General features: G+C 44.1%; 1 protein-coding gene across 2 annotated transcripts in view; it reads right to left on the bottom strand.

The window, feature by feature from the left end:
- The window catches only part of ERMP1 (endoplasmic reticulum metallopeptidase 1), a 707,614-nt gene that overhangs the window by 212,296 nt on the left and 472,609 nt on the right, over positions 1–22,709 (bottom strand). For both annotated transcript variants that reach the window (XR_011280380.1, XM_069626023.1), the window contains exon 9: positions 19,187–19,361. Coding sequence is in view for 1 of the 2 variants with exons in the window: in XM_069626023.1 (XP_069482124.1) it covers positions 19,187–19,361 (175 nt within the window). In the remaining variant the exon portion in view is untranslated. The remainder of the gene's footprint in view (positions 1–19,186; positions 19,362–22,709) is intronic.

The following is a 22,709-nucleotide window of genomic DNA, read 5'->3' as shown; positions in this document are numbered from 1 at the left end:
TCCTGTTCTGTACCTTTGCATATAAAGAAAAGGTCATCAATAAACCTTTGCCAAATTACTATATGATCAATATATTGATCAAATGCATCACTCCAGGCTATAGTCTACTCCCACCATCCTATAGACTCTATATGTAGAGGTTACCATAAGTAGGGGCCATACATGACCCCATGGCGGTCCCACAAGTTTGTCTATACAGACTATCATCAAAGATGACAATTGTGTTCCAAGCAAAATTGTAGCATATCCAATAGCATGGTGTTCTGCTGTCTATAACTGACGGATCTGCTCTCTAGAACATATTTGCAGGTTCTTAAACCATAGATATGTTCAATGGATGTGTAGAGAGATGTAACAGAAACGCACACAGAGAATGCGGATATGAATGTTTTTGTAGTGCATAATATTGTTTTACACAAGTGTGTTAAGACCTAATAAATTGTATTTATTTATACTTCTGTGTGCACGTCTATTTCTCAAATTGTTGTTAACTATACTTAAAACCAGCCCCATACCTCCTAACTGCCTCACGCTACCTTGAGAGATTTTGGTAAGAACAAGTGTGAAAAGCCATTGCTCATCCCCTAGGTTGGGCTCCCTGAACTCTCCCACAGGGCTGTTACGGAGAATATTTCCCAGCACCCATCAATAAAACACAATGGAGAACTAAAAGTAATTTTAAAGCTATGGTTATGAATTGTGTATTGTTTTTATTTCAAAGTAGTTTGGGTACCCGGCGTTGCCCGTGTCCTGATCGAGTGGTGTCTCATGTGCCCTGGAGGATGTTGTTCTTGTCCTCTTGCCAGTAACTCTTGCTTCAGTTTGCTCTGGCATCTCATTTGCCCTGGAGAAAGTTGCTTTTGTCCTCTGGTCGGCAGGTCGTGCTGCTGTGTGTTGTTGTGTTGAAGCTCTTGATATTGATTTTCGTTTTGCATCCAAGTGATGTTTGTTTTTTGTGCGGCATGTTTCAGTCACTGAATGGCTCCAGCACATTTGAGAAAATGTCCAAGAAAGATTTATTGCGCTCTCTTCTCGTGAATAAACTTAAGTAAACTGTAACCTTGCCATTTGCCATATTTGGAGTGGCGTGATAAAAGAAAATGTAACTTTTTAAAATTACTTTTACTGCAGTGAATCGGGGTAGCATCAGTAAATGAGTAGGTCTACAGAGTCGATTTTTTTGCATCCATAGACTACAATCTTGCCCCAGACCAATGAGGAATCCATGCAAAATTTGGTAGATGTGGGTTAAACGGTGTGGATTTGTATAGCCAGACAAACACACACACATTTAGCTTTATATTTAAAGATTAGAGTATTATATCTTATATAAACTTTAAAGTTATTGTATACTACTCCAAGATGACGCAATGAAGTCACATCTTTCTTATTGCAGTGACATGACAAACCAGAGGCACGGACGGCACGCGTGCTACCGGTTGATCCTCTAGACTGGCATTATGCATTTTAACTATATGTTTGCTACTTTTGAATAAACAACATGTTAGCACTTTACTCACAAGTGCCCAGGCATTTTTGGGAAGTTCCAGACAGCAAACAACAGCCATCATAAAACTGTTGGGGGGCGTGTGTGTGTGTTTTGTATTTGCTGGGATTCACATGCACATGTATTGCACATTAAGTTTTCGAAGTTCCAAAAGGGGTGTCGTCGACAGGGCATGACTAATACTATCCTAGTGTGATGTACCCTGTACCCATGATTCCTCACATGTTGAAGACCCTCAGATTATTTGTTTCTGACAAGGAGTGCAAGTTGTAAGCATGAAGTGTAGTTAAGACACCATGAGGTGTGAAAGATCTATGCTTCTTTCCCAAGCACTTTCTACTACAAGAGGTGAGGAAGGGCGGGCGCATGTACATCTAAGCAGATACAAGCATCAGAAATAGGATTACGGTGAGTAATGTATCCCTTCTGAGGCTTGTGGATCTGCTTAGAATCACATGCACTGCATACATTAGCGAGTAGTACTAGTAGAAGGAGGTGGGTTATTAAAAGGTAGCGCTACAAGGAGATGTTTCAGCACTGCTTGTCCCACCTGTGTATCACCCCTAGAATGTGTGTCCAGACAGTAATGTTGGGTGAAGGTGTGTACTGAACTCCAAGTGGCAGCCTTGAAAATGGCATCTAGAGGCACGTTTGCTATGAAGGTTAAAGTTGCCCCAGTGCCTCGAGTTGAGTGTGCTCTGGGCTTAAAGGGCAATGTGCTCTTGGCAAGAGCATAACAGTTGGATGCGGTTGACAATCCATTTAGAAATCTCTGCTTTAGAGATAGGGTTACCTTCTCTTCCATCTGCTACAGATGCAACAAAACAACTTGTATGCCTGATAAACTGTCTTTTGAAGGTAGACCATGACAGTTCAGTGTATGTAGACTTCTTTCTGCTGTGTTTGTTGGGTTCTGGAAAAATGCAGGAAGCTCTATAGTTTGACATGGAATTTTGATATGAATTTGGGTGAGAAGCGAGGAGGTGTGCGTAGCACCACCTAGTCTTTGTGTATAACTATGAAAGGGTCTTGTACTGACAGAGCTTGTAGTTCGCTAACCCTTCGGATAGAGGTAATGTCTATGGGGAAGGCTGTCTTGTATGCCAGATGTTTAAGGCTGGCCTTGTGCATAGTCTCGAAGCGGCCCCCATGAGCCTTGTAAGTACGACATAGAGGTCCCAGCCAGGAGTAGGACTGGAGATGGGAGGGTGCAGCTTTTTGACACCCACCATGAAAGCTTTGTCGACGGGCACCTTCCACCACATTATTTTATTCTGAGACGTGGTGTATGGGGAAAGAGCCGCTAGGTGTACTTTGAGTGAGTTCAAAAATAATCCTGAGTCAGGCATGTAGTTGACTATATAGGTCATTGAACAGTCAGGTGGATCGAGAGACTGTCTTGTACCATAACAAAGCGTTTCCATTTATTAAACTAACTGTGCCTTGTGTTAGGCTTGCATGCTTCCTTGAGTATTTCCATGCACCTTCGGTCTAGGTTAAGGTGTCCAAATTCTATGACCTCAGAAGCCAAGCTGCTGAATTCAGCTTCTGAGGGAATGGGTGCAGCGTTGTTCCTTGATTCTGGGCTAACAGGTTGTCTGTGCAGGGTAGTTTTATGGGAGGAAATAGGGACATCGTTTGAAGGTGTGAGAACCATGTCTGGCAGGCCCACATTGGAGCGAATAGGCTGAGTGTTATTTGTTCCTGGTGTAGCTTGGGGACTATATTTTGTTGAGAAGAGGAGTCAGGGGGGAGGGGGGAGTAGCATATGCAAATTTCCCTTACCAGTTCATCAGAAGTGCATTCCCCTTGGATACTTTCTGGGGAAACCTGGACGCGTAATCTTGGCGTTGCACATTTTCCAGGGTTACGAAAAGGTCCATCTCTAGAAACCCCTAGTTTGGGAAGACGTTTAGCACGTCTGTGGTTAGCTGCCATTTGTGCTTTGAGGGTAGCATTGTACTCCTGCTTAGTCTGCCAGAGAATGGAGTTCCCCAGGCACATGTGCCACTAGGAACATGTGATGTAGGGCCCACCACCAGATGTTCTGGGCTAGTTTGGACAGCCCTGGAGATTGTGTACCCCCCTGTTGGTTTACATAAAACATGGCCCGGGTACTGTCCGTAATGACTAGGACTATTTGTGCGCTAGCTGAGTCTTGAAGGCTTGAAGAGATTTGAGAATCGCTAGTAGTTCCAGAAGGTTGATGTGCTTGCTGGTTAGCGCCTGTGTCCACAGGCCGTGAGAGTGTGATACCGTAAGTGAGCGCCCAATCAAGTCATAGATGCGTCTATTGTGAGTGGCCTCTATCGCTGGTGTGTGGAAAGGCTGTTCATTCAGCAGATTGTCTCTCTTCTACCACTGTATCGATTGAACCAGAGGTTGTGAAACCGCTACTAGAACCTCCCATAATCCGCTTGCTTGCAACCACAGCTTCGCTAGCCACGCTTGCATTGGACACATGCGCAACCTGGCGTGAGGCACTAGGTAGATGCATGAAGCCATCATTCCCAGCAGGTGCATCCCTTTTCGTACCATCACCTGATGACCGGCTACGTACTGAGGTGTTTGAAACAGCATCTAGATCCCTCTTCGGATGGGTAGACTAGACCAAGGTCTGTTTTGATTAGTGCCTCCAGAAATTGCTTTACTTGGCTGGGCACCAGACTGGACTTCTTTACGTTTATGAAGAAGCCCAACTGAAACAGCAGATTGATTGATTACTGCGTGTTTTGAAGGCAACTCTGGGGAGAGTCCCTGTAATTAACCAGTCGTCAAAAGTAAGGGTACACTGGAATGGACTGCCTTTACAAGTGGGTGGCTACCATTGCTAGGACCTTCGTGAATATCATGGGGGTGGATGCAATGCTGAATGGTAGCACCTTGAATTGGTAGTGCTTGCTTCCCAATTTGGATCCGAGGTATTTTTTGTGCACTGGCAACATTGAAATATGAAAGTAGGCAATTTACACATCGAATGTTGCCATGTAATCCCCTATTTTCAATAGCGAGATGACTTCCTGCAATGTTGTCATCCTGAATTTTTGGGGTTTGACATACGTGTTTGCAGGGCGCATGTCCAGCACTTGGTGCATTGGTAGATCTTTCTTTGGAAAAAGGAAGTACATTGAATAAATACCTTGATTTTGTTCCATGAAGGGCACCAACTCGATGGCTCCTTTCTGTAGTAGGATTTGGATCTCCTCCTTGAGAATGTGTACACGTGGTGGATGGTGGCGAGGTGTTTCAAGGAACTCCACCGAGTATACGTTGGCCACTGTATCGAGGACCCATCGGTCTGACGACATTCCCTCCTTTTGCTGGGCGACAAGTGTTATTCGACCCCCCTAACGGGGACGCATGGGAGGGAACGTGGATCGTTCCATCATTTGGAGGCAAGGGCTGCTGTGCCCCTAGAGGCTGCAGCTCTGCCTCATCCTTTCCTGCGGCGATACCCAAGCTGCCGGTACTGGTTGGACATCTGAACATGCAGGCTGTAAATGGAGGCATCAGACATGCTTGCTCCGGCTAGACCTTGTTTCCATGAGCCTTGTGCCCGAAAGTTTCAGCACGTGTTGAATGCTCCCCTTGGAACAAAGGGTTTATTTGAAATCTGACCAAGGGTCTTTATTGTTTCATGCTCCTTTCTCGCTGTCTCTAGCTGGTTGTCCACAGCTTTGCCAAAGAGGAGACCGTCCATGATGGGCATTTTAATCAAGGCCACCTGTGTCTCTGGCTTAAATCTTGAGTATATAAGCCAAGAATGTCTTTTCAGGAGAGTACCCTCTGCAATGACCCTTCCCGAGGTGTCTACGGAATCCAAGACATTTTTCAGGATATTTTGTAAGACCCGTTTACCCTCTGTGGTGATTTTAAGAAGGTGTGAGCGAGCTGATTCCAGTACAGAGTCCAGATCCAGTATTGAGTCCAGATGCGTGAGACTTCATCCCACTGGGTGCTGCAGTAGTTGGCAAGCAAGGTGATGGTGGTGGTGTTTTCTATTCTGGTGAGGTGCGCAGCAGAGGTCGTGATACACTTACATAGCATATAAAGTCTCTTGCACTCCTTGTTGGGAGGTGCCACAGAGGTCGAGAGTGGAACACCAGTAGGGGATCTGAATGAGAGGTCCGGAAAGATTTTTCATCCCATGGGTTAACCGCCCTAGTAAGAGAAGGATGATTAATCCTTGAGGAACCTTTCCCAGGGTTACTAGTAAGAGAGGGGGTAGATGGGGATGGGGAGATGCTTTTCTTGATGGACTCTAGGAGTGGGATAGCCTGGCTAACAGGCTTTTTCTCGTTGAGAATTTCTACAACAAAGTCCGTCCCTTTGGGACTGGATTCCTCAGTGTTGATGCCAAAATGGTAAGCAGCCTTTTCAGCAGCTCATTGTACCGAGGTTGGTCAGCAATAGTAGAAGAGGGACTGCCCTCAATTACAGAGGGGTCAACAAGGAGGAGGTTTGGGCCAGCCTGGTCCTCAAATTAGGTGTCCTCACCCTCTTGGCCGGGGTCAGCGTGAATATTCTCCCACATGTCCTGGTCAGCTTCTGTGGTCTGCATGTCCTCATAAAAAGATCCTTGTGAAGGCTCTCTGGATGGCAGGGTTGGGGCAGGGAGAGAGGGTGTTTCAGACATTGGGGGAGGTATAAGAGCCTGCTCAACAGGTCTTGAGGGAGTGGGCAGCTTACTCATGAAGTCCACAAAGAATTACATTTTACCCATGTGGTCCTTAAACTGTGATAGGTCCAGTTGATAGCAGACATGATGGACCTTGGTGGCTCCGGAGTGACCTCTGGGGCCCCAGGAGGTGCTACTACCAGGAGATCTGCTCCATGGGTGTCTTTCGGGGCTCTCCCAAGGGCACTTTTTTTTGAGGGCGGAAGACAGAGGTGAGGATTCATCCTCAGTGCCCAGAGGCCTGAGAGGCTTGTTTACCCTGAGCAGAAGGCTCCTTGTGGTGTTTTTCTGGGTGAGAATGTGATTTTTGCTTTTTTTCGGGGCTGTTTCGTCATCTCCGCCTCAGCCATCGAGCAGTGTTTATGCGCACCCTTTGCTGCAATGTCTGTATGAACAACTTGTGGTAAGCGCGTAGGCGGAACTACAGCATGCACGGTTGCCGTTAAGTCAGTGGGCCGGGAAGCGCCAACCAACGGCGTGCGACCCACTGTCGACAGACCAGTTGATGGGACGGCTAGGGGGTATAGGAGGAAGTGTGTGCATGTACGGCAGTGTCGCCAAAGGCCTTCCTCATAGCAGTGCCCTGTGACTGCCTTTCGAGGCTGGGGACAGACGTGCAGGAACTAGATTGTTCCTGAGTAGTGCCCTCGAGCTCCGAATCAGAGTCTCGGCTGCCTGGGCCTTTGTGGTTTGACTCAAATATCCCAGCGGCTGTTTATGACTATCGACATGGTGTATGCCACCTACCACTTGGTCTGGCACTGCTTTAGGGTCTTAGGCCTAAAGAGCTTGCACGCTGCGCAACGGGATTCCAAGTGGTCATGTGGAAGGCAAACTCGATGCACAGGAATTTTCTGTTGCACTTGGAACAGAACTTAAAAGGGATGCGCTCCATAGAGGAAGGCGGACACAGATGCAGCAGGACAAAGGTAGTAGGGGCATGAAATGGGGGTATGCATTCTTTAACAAAGACGGATCAGTCCCCCCTACTCGCCCTTCTGGTTTGGCCTAAGCCTGGTGTAGGCTGAAGCCGCTGTCAGAACAGAACGTCTGTTTCGGAAGCCGTTGAGATGTTCTGGGGGAAACAGCAGTTCAATCAGCGTGAACACAAACGACAGAAGAGGTTTGGATGAGTTTAACTCTTAAGCCTCCGCGAAATAACTTGCTGCGATGGCAGAAAAAAAATAATCTGAGGGACCTTGACGCGTGAGGGATCGTGGGTACAGGGTATGTCACGCTCGGTTGACGTCCGTTTTCGAACTTCGAAAACTTCATGTGCAATACTCTGCAGCTTCGACTAGATGTCGGCATATGCAGAGCATGCGATTCTAAGCAGATCCACAAGCCTCAGAAATACACCCACAGACACAAATTACTCTCAAAGTGAAATTACACAACACTTTACACTTCAAACAGTAAAATAAAATTCAGCAATGGTGAAGCAACTCTGAATCAAGTGAGAGAGCGAGGGGTTAAAAACAGGTAATGCAACCTGCCTTTTAATGAGGAGGCACGCACCAAGCTTTGGCAGTCCTTCTCCATCAGGTAAGTAGGTCAAGAGTTCAAAATACAGGCAAGTCTGAAAGAGCAGGATAGGAAGCCATAGTTTTGGCTTCAGCCAACAGACAAGTAAATGCAGCTTAAAGCAAATTGTTTTGGTAAATGTTTTTAGAACAAAATTAGGAGTGCATTAGGTGGGGGTAATCCTGTGCTAGAACTTCTCTGATCACAGCCACGAAAGGTTAAGGGTGGTGCAATACCTATAAGGTCTGGGGGCACAGAGTGGTGTATTTGCTCACCCCAAACACAAAGTAACCAACCCTGAGGTATTCAATTACTGGACCCATTTCTATTGCTGATCTTGTTGGTGGAGGTCCAGGGGCCGTAGGTGCACTGAATGAAGGTGGTGTCAGATTTGGGTCCGGCCAATGTGGCGGGTCAGAAGGACACGACTCCGATTTTCCATCTCACTCTTATATTTTGTAAGATGAAAACTCTTTATCTTTCCCTATCCTGTGGGTTTTCCCTACCTAACCAAGCAAACTAAGGTGCTAGCCAGACGTCAGTGTGAGTCCTAAATCAGATTCAGTCCACTGTCCAAACTAACCAAACTAACCTATCCTGACCCTACCTCAAAAAGAACTAAGGTATAGGAACATGACTCTTCTCATGTGGCCTGGTTTCTCACCAAGTACAGTTCAATAAAGTATTTTTAGATGATTCTTTTTTTTTTTTAAAACTTTATTTATTGGTATTTAGGAACACAAAAAGGCAAACAATCAGCATTGTGGGCTTACAATGTTCGTTGCCCCCTCCTCAACCCCGGTAAACCCATCATCGCCAGAACATTTCACTGTCTATGTGTCTTGATATGCATATGTTTCATGCAATGGGTCACACCAGTCTTGTACTCGGGTAGTAGCGCTAGTGTGGTTCCTCTACCACAATTCAAATCTAGTTGTTGTGCCGTTATGCAGTTCGTACTGCATCTAACACCCAATTTCTAGTGTTGATGACCCTTCCTCCGTGTTTTCAGATTGCTGGATCAAGAAGTGTGTATACGCATCCCACATATTACCGACATTGCCTCTATTTTGGTTCAAGGACCCCCAGCCGTTTTCCATATCAAAGCAATACATTATGTCCAATTTCCATTATGAGTGCCTAGGGCTCCTCCCCCCCCCCCCCACTGCATTGCCACTCGCTGTTTGGCCAGTATGAGCAGTAGACCAATCAGTTTTCGGGTGTGTTTGGGGACACCTTTGGTATAACCCAGCAGTCCTATTAATGGTTCTGGAGGTATCGTTTAGCTTGCAACTCCACTAACAATATCAAATACCACCTCCCAGTACCGTTGTATGATCAGACAGATCCAAGATATGTGTAAAAAGTATGCTTGTTCGGCGTTGCATCTGTTGCATCTCCCTGTTGCGTTTGGGAAGTATTCTTTTAGTTTAGCCGAGGTGTAGTAAAACTGGTGTATATATTTGAAGTGCATTAGTTTAAATCGAGCGTTAATGGCTCCCTTTCTGATCCCCGTGCAGCAATACACCCACAAATCTTCCGGTATTTCCCTCCCCAAGGATTATTCCCATTTTGTCCTTGGTGAAGCTCGGTCCCTGCTCCTAGTATGGATGTACATAGTATATAATTTGGATGTCACCTTGCTTCCCACCAACCTTGTAGTAGTTTGTCCAGCATAGTGGAGGTCTGGGGCTGTTCCGGGAGTGTGTTGAATACCTGGTGTAGACTCACCCTTAAACAGAAATACATAAATATGTCCAGAGCCGATAAAGCACCCTTCCCTTTCATCTCCTCCAGAGTAACAAATTTCCCTCCTGGGAAAAGATCCCTGAAGTTGGACACCCCCAGCCTTCTCATCAAGGCTACAAAACCTGATTCTGCAGTAATAGGCATCCCTGGTACATACACCACGGGAAGTCTGGGTGAGTAGAGAACCTCCCCTCTCTTCTTACGCTCAAGGCGCATCCATGCTCTGCAGGTCACCGCCACTAGGTTTCGTGCCGAGTGTGCTCTACCTGGTGCTGTAAGAATGACTCATTTTACGAGGTTTGGAGCCACCACTGCTCTTTCCACTTCCACATGCCTCCTGTCTCCCTGTACCTCATACCAGTGCTTAAGATATCCCGCTTGTGCTACATTATAGTATATTTCAAGATCGGGCAGTGCCAGTCCCGCTTCAGTTATAGATGCCACCAGCTTATTCCACGAAACTCTAGCAGGTTTCCCCAGACTAAGATTGCTGCATTATGAAAGTATTCCCTGGGTATTCCTATTGGAGCGTTCAGAAATACATAGAGGAATCTGGGGAGTAGATACTATTAAATCTGAACTAAGTGATTGCTTGAGTAAAGATGAAATGAAAAACATGCTGGAAGACATTGACAAAAAACTAGAACAATACAAATCAGAACTAGAAAGTAAAAAGATCCGCAAATTTAAAAGAGATACCTATGATTACCATAACGACGAGGTTTATACCTGGATGGATAAATATAGACAGTCTGGACAACCTCAACATTCTAGGAACTCCTCTGATCAATCCAGTTCAGACTCAGATATACAATCTCGCCCAAGTACTTCAAGAAGGCCTACTCTCCCTAATGAAGAACAAACTACTGCCACAGAGGATACTGTAAGGAATGACGATCGAGCACCCAGAGAAGAGAGACTGCCTAGGCAGTCTTTTTTAGACAAAAGGAAAGCAAGAAAAGAACCAGGAGGGGCCGCAGGAAAAGAAATCTCACAGAAACCAGAGGCGCGATATCCGAACAGGAGAGTCTAATCATCAATATATCCAAACGCAATTTAAGTAACGTTGAAGAAAAAATCCTTCAAAAAGGACTTAGCTTTGTACCAACTCACAGCACGAGTCTTTTTAACACCAAGGTAGAACTTTTTAAATTTGTTCGGAAATTGAAACTGAGGGCATTTTTTGCTGAGATTGAAATACTCGAAGAACAAACAACCAATAACTATCTTGAACTTAAATCCAAGAGCTCTTTCATACCACCTTTACCACACGGTACAATTGATATTTTTCATGAAGCTGTCCTACGAGATCTGAAGAAAATTTCCTTTCAAACACCTAAATTTCGTAACCTCAATCGTAGGGATCTGTCGGTCATTAGGAATTTGTATGAAGATGAGATGATTACCATCCGACCAGCAGACAAAGGCGGGGCCCTTGTGGTGATGGACTCCGCCGATTACAGAAATGAATGCCAGAGACAATTAAATGACATCAACATCTATAAGTCTCTACCTTGTAACCCAATTAGAGAAATTTCAAATAAGCTTAAAATCATGCTTGAAATGGCAGAAGAGAATGAATGGATAAGTGAAAAGACGAAAGATTTTTTGACTCAGAAATTCCCTCAAACTCCACACCTCTATCTACTTCCAAAAATCCATAAATCTCTTTTGAATCCCCCTGGTCGACCAATCGTGGCTGCCACTAATAGCATTCTCCAACCTCTTGGCATCTATATTGATACGATTCTGCAACCAATCATACAGAAACATCACACCTATATCAAAGATACCACGCATTTTCTGAACAGATTGGCTAACATTCAATTGGAAGAACATGATCTCCTAGTAACCATTGATGTTAACAGCCTATATACCTCGATTCCTCACTGTCTTGGCAAACAAGCAGTGGATTGGCTTCTATTACAAGAAGAAGAAATAGGGGCATGCAAAGAATGGATTATGATGTTGCTTGACTTCATTGCACAAAATGCTTATTTTCAATATGATAAACAATACTATTCACAAATTAGTGGCACGGCCATGGGAGCCACCATGGCTCCAGCATATGCCAACTCATTCATGTTGAAATTTGAAGAGGACCATATTATCAAACATCCAGTCTGGCATCAATATATTAAACATTGGGGCAGATACATTGACGATATCTTCCTAGTGTGGTCTGGTCCACACGCAACTTTAGATTCATTTCTGGGATACATCAACTTGATAGATGAAAGAATCCAATTCACGTATGAAATAGGCCATCCTAGTGTACACTTTCTAGATGTTCTAGTGATTCCAAATGCACCATCATTCAACACAGAGGTCTATCATAAACCAACTGACAGAAACAACCTTCTCCACAGGATGAGTTTTCATCCAACAGCTACAATAAGGAGTTTGCCATATAGCCAATTGCTACGTATTAAAAGAATCACTAATATAGACTCTAAATATACGCAAGAAAAAGAAGAACTATTCCGTAAATTCAAAGCAAGAGGCTTTAAAGAAGATGAACTGAATCTGGCTGTAGAGAAAGCAGATATGCAAGAAAGAACTCATTTACTGGAGACAAAAGTATCCAACAGCAAAGAGAATCCATTGGTGTTCGTTAGCAAATACAGTGTTCAGTCATCTAAAATTAAGAAGTCAATTCTCAAACATTGGCCGATGCTAACTTGCGACGCGAAAATCCAGAATTTGTTTCAAGAAAGACCTGTCTTTGCTAATCAACGGAGCAGCAACCTGAGGGATTTGTTGGTTAACACCAAACCCAAAATAACCAAACAAGTCCTGTCAAAGAAACAAGGGACATTTCCATGTATGTCGTGTAATAATTGTAATAACATCACTAAAGGTGACTCAGTCACACACCCCAGAACTGGACAAATAATAAAAATCAAGGACCACTCTACTTGTTTGTCAGAAGGAGTCATATACTGCATCAAATGCCCTTGTGGCCTATTATACATTGGACAGACCAGCAGAAAGGCACGAGTAAGATGGAACGAACATAAATCAAATGTTAGAACCAACAACCAACATTCACCAATTGCTAGACATTTTAATCAAGCTAAGCATCAGATAGCACAAATGCGATTCCAAATTCTCGAAGTAGTACAACTGAAGAACATCAACACAAGTGCCACAAAAAGACTTGAGCAACGTGAAGCATATTGGATCGAGAGACTCGATACGGTATCACCACGTGGTCTTAATGAAGAACTTAATCTATATTGCTTTTTATGAAAGAGTTATCATCCAGTTGATTTTGCCTTGTCTTAACTTTTTTTCTTTTTTTCACAGGAAATACATTTAGTAACTAATTACACTAGCTGTTGTCAAGTCAGATACAAGACCTTTAAACACGCCATAGGGGTGTGTAGATAGGAGAGTAATATTGATGAGAGACTTTTAAACATGCCATAGGGGTGTGGAGCTAGGAGAGTAATATTGATGAGAGTGGCATAATATTGTAAGTAACTGCAAGTAATGATTGGTTTAGTTTTGATTACTCGTGTAGTCCGTCTCTTCTTGGATAGACATACTTGTGTAACATTTGCATTTAACTCAATAGTACTCACATGTTGAAAATCAGGATGATTTATATGCTTTTTTTATCTGTACCTTTTTTTTGCATTCTGCGTAAATAGGTTTGGTACTGATAGTTTTTTGGATGTTTTGAATATGTCATGCAATGTTTATTATTTGATCTGCACTATTCTGTAATTTTTGTAATTTATTTCCTATTATATCTGTATAACAACTTCCGTGGCTTAATGCACGGTTTAGGTAACCCCATTAGAGTTACTTATCTTGTTTATTACCTTGTCTGATTTTATTTTATTCTGTCATAAGTATTGCAAAAAAAAAGTAACTGTTTACTGTAGACTGTGTATGCACCCACGCACATTTTTGACAGTATCATAGTTACTCTAATTATTATCAGCCGTGCTTTACACCTCGTAGTCTAGTTGCCACTGTATATATCAACACAAGAGCACTGTCACGCCATTAGGTAAACATTGCATAATGAGTACTTGCAGATAACGCCCGCGCTCTATTAGTTTATTACTGTTGTTTCACTGCAATTGCAACTTCGCGCTGGTGCTAGTAGCCCAGAGTTTCTAGTTTTTTGTAATTGCTGTTGTATACACATCTCTTTAGCAACAGACAGCATTGACTCGTTGCCATGACTCTGATTAACATCAGCGTAAGATCACGTAACCACGTCACGCGTCTAACAAAAGCGTCTCCATGACAACGCTCGTACTTATTCACTAACAGCTCGCGGCCAGATTAAAACCGCGTCTTACTGTGTCTCTGCTTTCAACTCGACACTACGGGGTAGGTTAATCATTAATGTGTATCTATGCCCATTTTAGTGTGTAAGGCTAGTTAGTAAAGACCATTTTGACACTTAGATTTCCTTTGTTCGACAGGCGGGACTCTTTGCGCTCTGTTGGTTTTTCCATGGAGTGTAAGCATACACGTACCTAGCTTACAGCAACGTTACTGGCAGCCCTAATGACTTCCATCTCCATCTTGCAATAGAATGAAGATAGCTTTAGCATGTTATGAGGTAAGCTTTCACAGTGTTATATTAGTTTCCTTTAAATAATATTAGGTACGTTTTAGATATCTTACCACTGCATCATCCTACCTGCTTTACAGATGGGATTGTTATAAGTGGATTTACATTGGAATGAAGACCTCTAACAAACAGCACGTGCAACAAGATTAGTAACGCACGCGCCACAATAGTTTTTAATGCAGCAATATATACAAGCAGGTATGTGTTTCTTTACCATTACAATGTAGTAAGCATAAATTGGCATTCTTAAACGGGACGACTATTGTTTGTATGATGATGCAAGATGTTGGGTCGCATTAAAATGATTACACTAGAATGTTTCACAGATACACATCTGGGTACTCTCGGAATTCTCGAGATTGCATATAGAAACTATTAAGTTATTTCCGATATTTCTGAATTTTTGCAAAATTATGGCGTAACTCAACGCTTGATATGCATTGAAATATTATGAGGATAATAGTAACATTATTATGATGAAATAGTGACAAGGACAGATATAAATGCAGATTTTGGTTTTATTTGAGATGGTCATTTGTGGCTAGCAATGAAATTGGTTTATGTAAATACTCGTTATGACTGTTTTTTCTTGTTTTCTCTGTGTATGTTTTTTCCTTGTACTACAGAAATTCGCCCTGATGAAGGACCAAGTATAGGTCCGAAATGCATTGGCACATCATTTCTGCTTCTTCTTAACAAATGAAGTAAAGAATCAATTTACTAAAAGTTTTGTTTTGGATACATTTTTTTCAAGAGCATTTTTGTGCCTTCAGGCACAATTTTCTACAACGTATCTATTTACTTAATATGAATGAATTTAATTTCCTTCAGTAGTCTTCACTACAATTGGCGACCCAAGGTCTGATGGCAATTCTTTCCCATCAGACATTTATGCAACTCTTCGGTACACCCAGTATAGTGTATACTGGTTTACTTGGTGACGCCATTAATCGCCTGTTCTAATTAACTAGTAGCCATACGAATGCAAAAAGAAACTCAGCGGTGCCCGCCCTAACCACTTTTTCTTTGCCGAATCTGGGGAGTAGTGCCATTTTAACAAGGGAAACCCGGCCATATAGATTGAGGAGGAGATTTTTCCACTGCATCATTGCCGCTCGGGCCCGATTTAGGACTCTCAGGTAGTTGCTATGGTACACCAGGGTTTCATTCCTGCTAATACTAATTCCCAAATGAGTCTGGGTCATGTGCCACTGGAATCCCCAGCCATCATGGTATTCTTCGACTGTTTCAGTCAGTGGGAAAAGAACCGACTTGGAGGCATTCACTTTCAGCCCTGATATTTTCCCAAAACTTTGGACATCTCTCATTATGGGTTCTAGGTTGATTTTAGGGTCCCTGACAAACAGCACCATGTTGTCCGCGTATAATGAGACCACTACCCTATGGTCATGTAACCTTACCCCACGGTGTATATGTAGTTCTCGTATCGTTCGGCAAATGGCTTGATCGCTAAAGCAGAAAGCAGCGGTGAGAGCGGGCATCCCCGCCGGGTTCCCCTCTCTAGGGCCATTAGCAGTGTCAACTGACCATTCACCCTGGCCACCAGCTGTGTGTACAGCATTTTGACCATAGCGATATCATTTTCGCCCAATCGCATCCATCATAATACTGCGAAACAGAAACGGCCAATCGACCGAGTCGAATGCTTTTGTAGCGTCCATTAAGCCCGCCACTACCGAGTCTTCGGGTGTTACTGCTGCAATCATCCCAAACATTCTCTGGAGACCATACGAGGTGGATCGCCCCGGGATGAAGCCCGCCTGGTCCGCTCGCACAATTGCTGGCATCAATGGCGATAGCGGTGATGCTAGGATCTTTGCCAATATTTTATTGTCTATGTTAATTAGCGAGATTTGGCAATAGGGGGGAACGATCGTTACTGGGTTTATCTGACTAACAGCACCACAAACATCGCCTCACTTTTAGATAATTCTTAGCAACTACTTTTATTAACTCCTTCAGTTCAGATACTGGATTCTTCAAAATCTCAACCGTCTCTTTCTCTTGAGGGGCATTTCTTTCCTTTCTTATCTCTTCTTCTTTGATCCCTTTGGATTTATCCTCTTCCTTTGTTGTGCTAATTGTATTCCTCATTCCTTAATGAAGTCTAGGACTTTCTCTTTACGTACGGGGTCATCACGAGTTGGGCAGTATCACCGCCTGGATACCGCCCACGCTAATAGCGTTACAGCCACCCGGTCTGGCAATATTAGCACCGGATTAAGGGTTGGGCGGGAATGGATATGGACCCAATGGGGCTTTTGTGGCACAATTATCGAAAATGGGCTTTGCAGCTGGGGGTTAATGTTGTCACTCGTGATTGGGCAGCCCCTTAAATGCGGCTGTAATAGCGTTACCGCTGCTTTTAAGGGCTACCGTCCAACTCGTGATGACCCCGTTGGTGTCCAATCGTTATCTTGTCTGGGATGAGTTTGTAGTATCAGACAACATGTATCTGGTTTGTTTGATCTCAATAATGCATCTCGACTGGGACGAACATACATGTTCCAGCAGTGTTTCTCACTCTTGTTGTATTTCTGATCATTTATCTTGACTGGGAGTATGACCGTTCCAGTATCCTTCTCACCCTCTTTGGTATTCTTAACAGATTTTCTTGAGTGTAAAGGGTATGTGTGTTTCAACAATGGATTCCCCTTTTTCATATATTCTTGATTCCATCTCTTAACTGGGACGAGTATGCGTTTTCCAATCATAATCTTCCTCCCCCCCACTCTTGGGTCTCCTGCTTTCCCAGTTAACTTTATTGTGTAAGGATAAGGCCACCGGGAGATTTGGTGCATCGGGACCTTCTTCCTCGAATGTCAGGTTGGCTACTCTTTCAGTCACTCCTTCATTCAGCTCACTCCGCAATGCCTTTTTCTGCATTGTTTATTGACTCCCAGGTACACTGGGGTATGGTAACACCACCACTGGTTGCCCGTTCTGCCTCAGGATGCCCTGCATCCAAATCGGTCTCTTGTGTCTCACAGCTTCTCGAGCGCTCTACATTAGATGCTACACTACGCCTCCTTTCGACCCTCAGACATTGGGCGTCCCAGCTTCTGTCAGCCTCTCTCCCCCAGCTGTTTTGAAACTTGTGGGTCCTTCTTGCTCAGAGGTCTCCGCCTCTCCAACTTATGACGCTGCCATGGGACTCTCCCCTCACTCCCCCTGTAATGTCAAAGTTCTTCTTCTTTGTTTGATTCGTACTCTGTACTCTATTGATTTTCTTTGTCTCAGTACTATAGGGATATTTCTCTATAGACATTATCAGTGTGTTTGGCTGACAATACCAGATGTTAGTCTGTTCTTCATTAGATGTCTTGACCCCTTATCCCCAGAGGGGGGAGTCTCACCCAGTGAGGTCCTGCTTGCCTCTACTGTTAAGGGGGGTATTGTGCAGCAGAGTCACCCCTCTAGCTTCACAGGGAAAGGCTCCCCCCCTTTGGGAGAAGTGACAGAATCCCACGATTTGTCACACTAGGCAGAGGCTCCAACCTCTGTTTCTGTGACAGTTCCAGAAGAGTTGCAGCAGGACAGCCAAGACACCACTAGACAACAACCATAACTACTCCTATGACAAAGATGGGCCCCAGAGGGGGCAGCCGCAAACTACACCAGTGAAGAAACCCAAGTTAGGGGTCAGCACGCATGATTTGTGGCTCCATGCAGGCATCTATGACATTAACTCATAACCCATTTTCTCGAATCAGGTTACCCTGAATATTTTTTTCAGCATTTTACTACAATAAATGCAGGGGAGTCCACCCACAACCTCCCCCTGTACCCTCCACCATTCCAAATATTTAACCCCATTTGCCCCCGGCTCCACACTCCCGTCAGCATTTGAGAAGTAAAATGCTGTAAAAAACGAAAATAAACCAACAATGATCCTGATCCAGCAGTGGAGGACCCGCAGAGTCTCATGATAAGCCAGGTCATTGTATGGCCAGATTACAGTAGTGTCCCAGGCAATTCTGAAGTCCACAGACAGCTGAAAGCGGATGTAGGATGCAGAACTAGTTGTTCCCAACCATGCAAGAGATGAAGGCACGGTTGTGGGTCATCCCTGGTCACAGAAGAGGCTTCAGAAGCAGTCTTCCGGGTCTTCAGTGCAGTACTCCCATTCTGAGATTCTTGGCTCAGTGGGCAACCATCATAATGGCTCCAGAGCCCCTCCTCTAGTTCAAAATCCAGGCTGGGGGTTGCCTGAGCCCACCAATGGAAAGGATCCGCACCACTCCAACAGGTCAGGGCTGTCCCATCATGGGTAGCCACCTACCCCATATCTGCCCAGCAAACAACATCCCCTGGAAGACGTGTGGTATTGGACGAGATGGTTCGCATGCCCCATTATAACCAGTTCAGTCACACATGGCACTTACATGGCCAGGAGTCCAGAACCTAGACCCTATATAAGTGCATTCTCTTAAATGGTAGTTTCCCATGTAAGGGGGCAGGAAGACGGGACAAAAAGCAATATGGTCTAAGAATAGGACGTAACCCACATGGGGAATTCATTTGGAGTATATGGTACTCACATTGGCATTATGCTGTAGAAAATGTGCTCTGGAAAAAGATGCAAAACATGGTTCACTAGCACCAGCCTATTCCTAGGCACATCACAAAGGTGTAAAAACATTTGCCAGATAAAAGAGAAAAAAGTGATCCAAAGTTTCCCTGTAACACTCCACCTGGTATCTCTAAAAGATAACAAGATGCGGACACTTTAGGTTGGAGATTTCCTTCAGCTTTAGGTTAGATAGCTCGCCTTTCCGAACACCCTTTTATTTTATAGATAAAACCTAACAGCTTATTGGCGCTATCTCAGAGACAGGTTGTGCAGCATCAGAGAAGAGGCTGTATGACCAAGGAAAGAAATGGTGGCGTTCACAGGAAAGCCTTACTGCGGACAGCAAATACATCCAAGTCCCTCAAATTTATGCTAAAAAGATTTATTTATTTAGGAAATATTAAAAGCAGGGTGATTTGCATTAGGCCCAACCAAAGTTTCGGAGCAAGCAGCTACTGCATCATGCAAGGCAGAGAAAAAGTCAGTACTAATTATTTCATGGGATATCAAACTTTAATAACGGAATGGACATTTTACCTTTTTCTGTGAACTCTCTTCGACTCCAGAGCTTCGTCAACATTGGAAATGCAACCCACAATGCAAAGATGTATGCAGAGCATAGGCCATTGTAAATGAACAAAGATAGAATAAGGCACCAAGACATCAACGAGACATCAAAAAACAACTCGCCCAGGTACTGTTCACTAGAAGTCTAAAAAAAGAGGGGAAAAAACATTATTTTGCATGTCTTCTTATGCATCACTAACAATTTAAGAGCAACATGTTTAAAACTAAATGATGATGAAATAAGTTTAAAACATCAATTCTGTCTTTCCTAATTTTACCACAAACTAACATTGTATACATATCTTATAGTCAGATTCCTCTCGATTCCAAGCACTGTAGTAATTAGGTTCTTATGATTGACTTGTACTCGTGATCCATAGCACCCTTCATCATTTGCTCATGGAACATAAGTCCATGCAGTGGCCTGAGAGGAACAATTTTGCCCATCAAAATATGATTTACATTGCATAAGATGGGGTGCATGGCCACCCAGCTCCACCGACTACCCCCACACTCACGGCATTTCTTCACATTTGTTTTCCACTCTGTAGGGAGGGACACATGACTTAACATAGATTAACATGTTTAGAATTGCCTAATAAAAGGCTGGGAATCCTCTGTCCCTATTAGGGTCATAGCAGTACACAAAAGTGACAAACACATTGGATAGGTTTTTAACAATAGCCTATCCACCTCATGTTTGTCCTTCCCATAGCTAGTCGATGAGGTGGGTAGGCAACGGTTTTAAAATCAGAAAAAAAGAAAATCTTCCCAGTCTCATTGTTTGAGAACCCCATCATATGAGCTGGCTGATGTGATCATATGGGCATCTTCATGTCAAGTGAGTTGATTTACTAATTCAATTGCCTTTGCAATTCCCTTCTCCAGACATCAGTGACCAGACCCTATGACCGTCAGTGCTGGGGGACCCAGCTCCCCTTTTTTATGTAGCACTATGGGTCCCTATGGTCACTAGTCCTGGGGAACCGGTCCCCCATCTCTTAACAGTAGGGGATGTTCGACCCAGGTTATGTGCAACTGACAGGCTTGTAGTTGTTAACCTTATTTCTATATTGTACTGGTGCACTAATGCGAACATGTATTTGTACTGCAAGGATGCCATTTGTCAAGTGTAGTAGCCAAACACTGGCTTTGTTTGGCCTTCTTCCTCTGTTTTGCATTAACTCCAAAATTCTGAAAAACGCATGAACAGAACCTAGCATATCTCTTGATTATTCGTACCTGAGAAAGACAGATTGACCAAACGCAATCTGCCTTTCTCGGGCGCGATTGTGCTTTCGCTGCCTGCGCACCTGCCATTAAAATAGAAAAGAAATCCTTATTGGATGACGGAGGGCATTTTGGAACATGTTCTCGATGGCCGCCATCATCGGAAAAGGGACCTAAGTCCCCTTTCCATTTTAATGGTGTTGGCCATTGTTTTGGCCAGCGATGGGCTTGCGCTGAGCTGACCTCCTATCGGACGGCAAAAAATAAAAACTATCCGGGATGTGAAAACCTTTCACGCCCCGGCTGGGAAGCAGGGGGCGGGGATGGGCTTTAATGCTACACAGTTCAGGCCTACCAAAGCTCATGCTGGAGGGCCGTTAAAGCCCATGTCCACCCTCCCGCCGGGGTGTGAAAGCTACATCACAATACCATTGTAGACTGATAGGCATCTAGACATGTAAATGTCAAAATTGCCATCAACCAAGAGACAGAAGGAAGCCACTGAACATAACTTAAAAAAAGAGGATGTATAACTGTATGGACAGCAGCAGTGTTTGAACTTGCCTGCACATCAAGATAGTAATGCTTTGCAAATGTGTGGAGCAACTTCCAGGTTGTGATCTTGCATGCGTCTTGTTATGTTATTTGGCATCTATATAGCGCTCTATATATTATTGTTATGACCTCAAAACGCTCGTAGGTTGAACGCCCTCGGGGACCATGGTCCAGGTCAGTTGAGAGAGTAGGGTGTCAAAGGGTGCATGGGTGCACCAGTTAAGGGTTCAGCTGTTGTAATTGCCTGATGGTAGCTGCATCCTAGTATTAGGTGTGGTGGTATTGATATCGGTTCAATGTGTGCAGTCTGGCGGGTGGACATCAAGACTGGGTTCAGACTGCGTTAGGCCTGTGGGACGCTTATGTGTGCAGCTAGGCCGGATTGTCGTGGGATATGGCTGCGTTTTATTAGAATGATGAGATGTTCATGGGACAGTGTTCATATGTGAGCAGCTAGGCCGAATTGATCGAGGGGTGTAGCTGCATTCTAATTGTGTGATGGTGTAGAGAGTAGGCATAGTGATATGATATGGTAGTTTATTTATACAACGCCCACACACAACACGTTTCAAAGCACTCCACGACAGGGAAGGGAACAAGGGAAAACACAAAAACATCCCTACAGGCCATGAACAGCAAGAGTGCAAAGATTAATCATCGCACTCAGCCTAGCAACATCCCAGGCAGTGCAAGTGCCAGACACACATGAGGGAAAGGGAGCAGAGAGAGGATTACCGCACTAGGGATGACGTCATCTCCAGATAATCACAAGAGGTGAGGGTGAGAAGGAGAACGCAGAGAGAGGAACAAACCAAGTGACCATTGCACTAGGCCCAACAACACCTCATGCAGAGCCGGACGGGGGAGGGATAACAAGTAAGGTGGGGGAGACAAACAATTGTAGCCATCATACTAGGTCCAGGCACTGTTCTGATATAGCAAGAGCAGAGAAAAAGTACGGGAGAGGGAGGAGACAAAGTAGGGGGATGGAGGGGAGAGGTGAGGAGAACAGAGAATAAAGCAGTAGAAAGAGCAGAAGTAGAGCAACAACACTTCTTCATGGAAGACAGTCATCAGTGGCCTGCACATGGAGTGAGTTATGATTTGGCATCCCGCTGCAGTCCTTACTTTGAGATTGCTTGATCTTTAGTAGATACACCAAAAGATACAAAGAAACATTCAGTAGTCCAGAAAACCTTATGCGGTGTAAGTAAAACTTCAGGACTCACTTGATGTCCAAGGAATGGAAGACTCATTCTGTAGGTGTGAAAGGGTCACCAAAGTACACAGGTACAAAAAATTACTTCAGTTAATGAGAGTTCAGTCACACAAACAGCAGAATCCCTTCCATTTCTTGCTGTAGGTTCTCAGTGTTGAAGGGTTCCTAGCAGCCTCAAAAATAATTGCCATTCAGTATTTGGATAAGTTCATATGTTCAAACAATGTTGCTCAGGAGGCAGGTCGTCAATGACCAATCACAGCTCACAGTGGAGTAGGCTCAGTCCGCACATTGTGTGAAGAGTGCAGGATTGCCCTTAAATAATATCAACAATGGTCATCCTCATCAATGCAATACCAAATCTGGTGCACCCAGGATGGAACAATCAGGACGACTCTGCATGGCTGTTTGCATATTTGCCTCCACGTGTAAGGAATCAGGTGAAGAACGTACAAGAAATTTCCCTTACAAGCACACAAAAAGGCATCC

Source organism: Ambystoma mexicanum, chromosome 6p, assembly GCF_040938575.1.
Source record: "Ambystoma mexicanum isolate Mex_15411 chromosome 6p, UKY_AmexF1_1, whole genome shotgun sequence".
Lineage (NCBI taxonomy): Eukaryota > Metazoa > Chordata > Amphibia > Caudata > Ambystomatidae > Ambystoma > Ambystoma mexicanum.
This window is presented reverse-complemented; position numbering and strand designations above follow the sequence as displayed.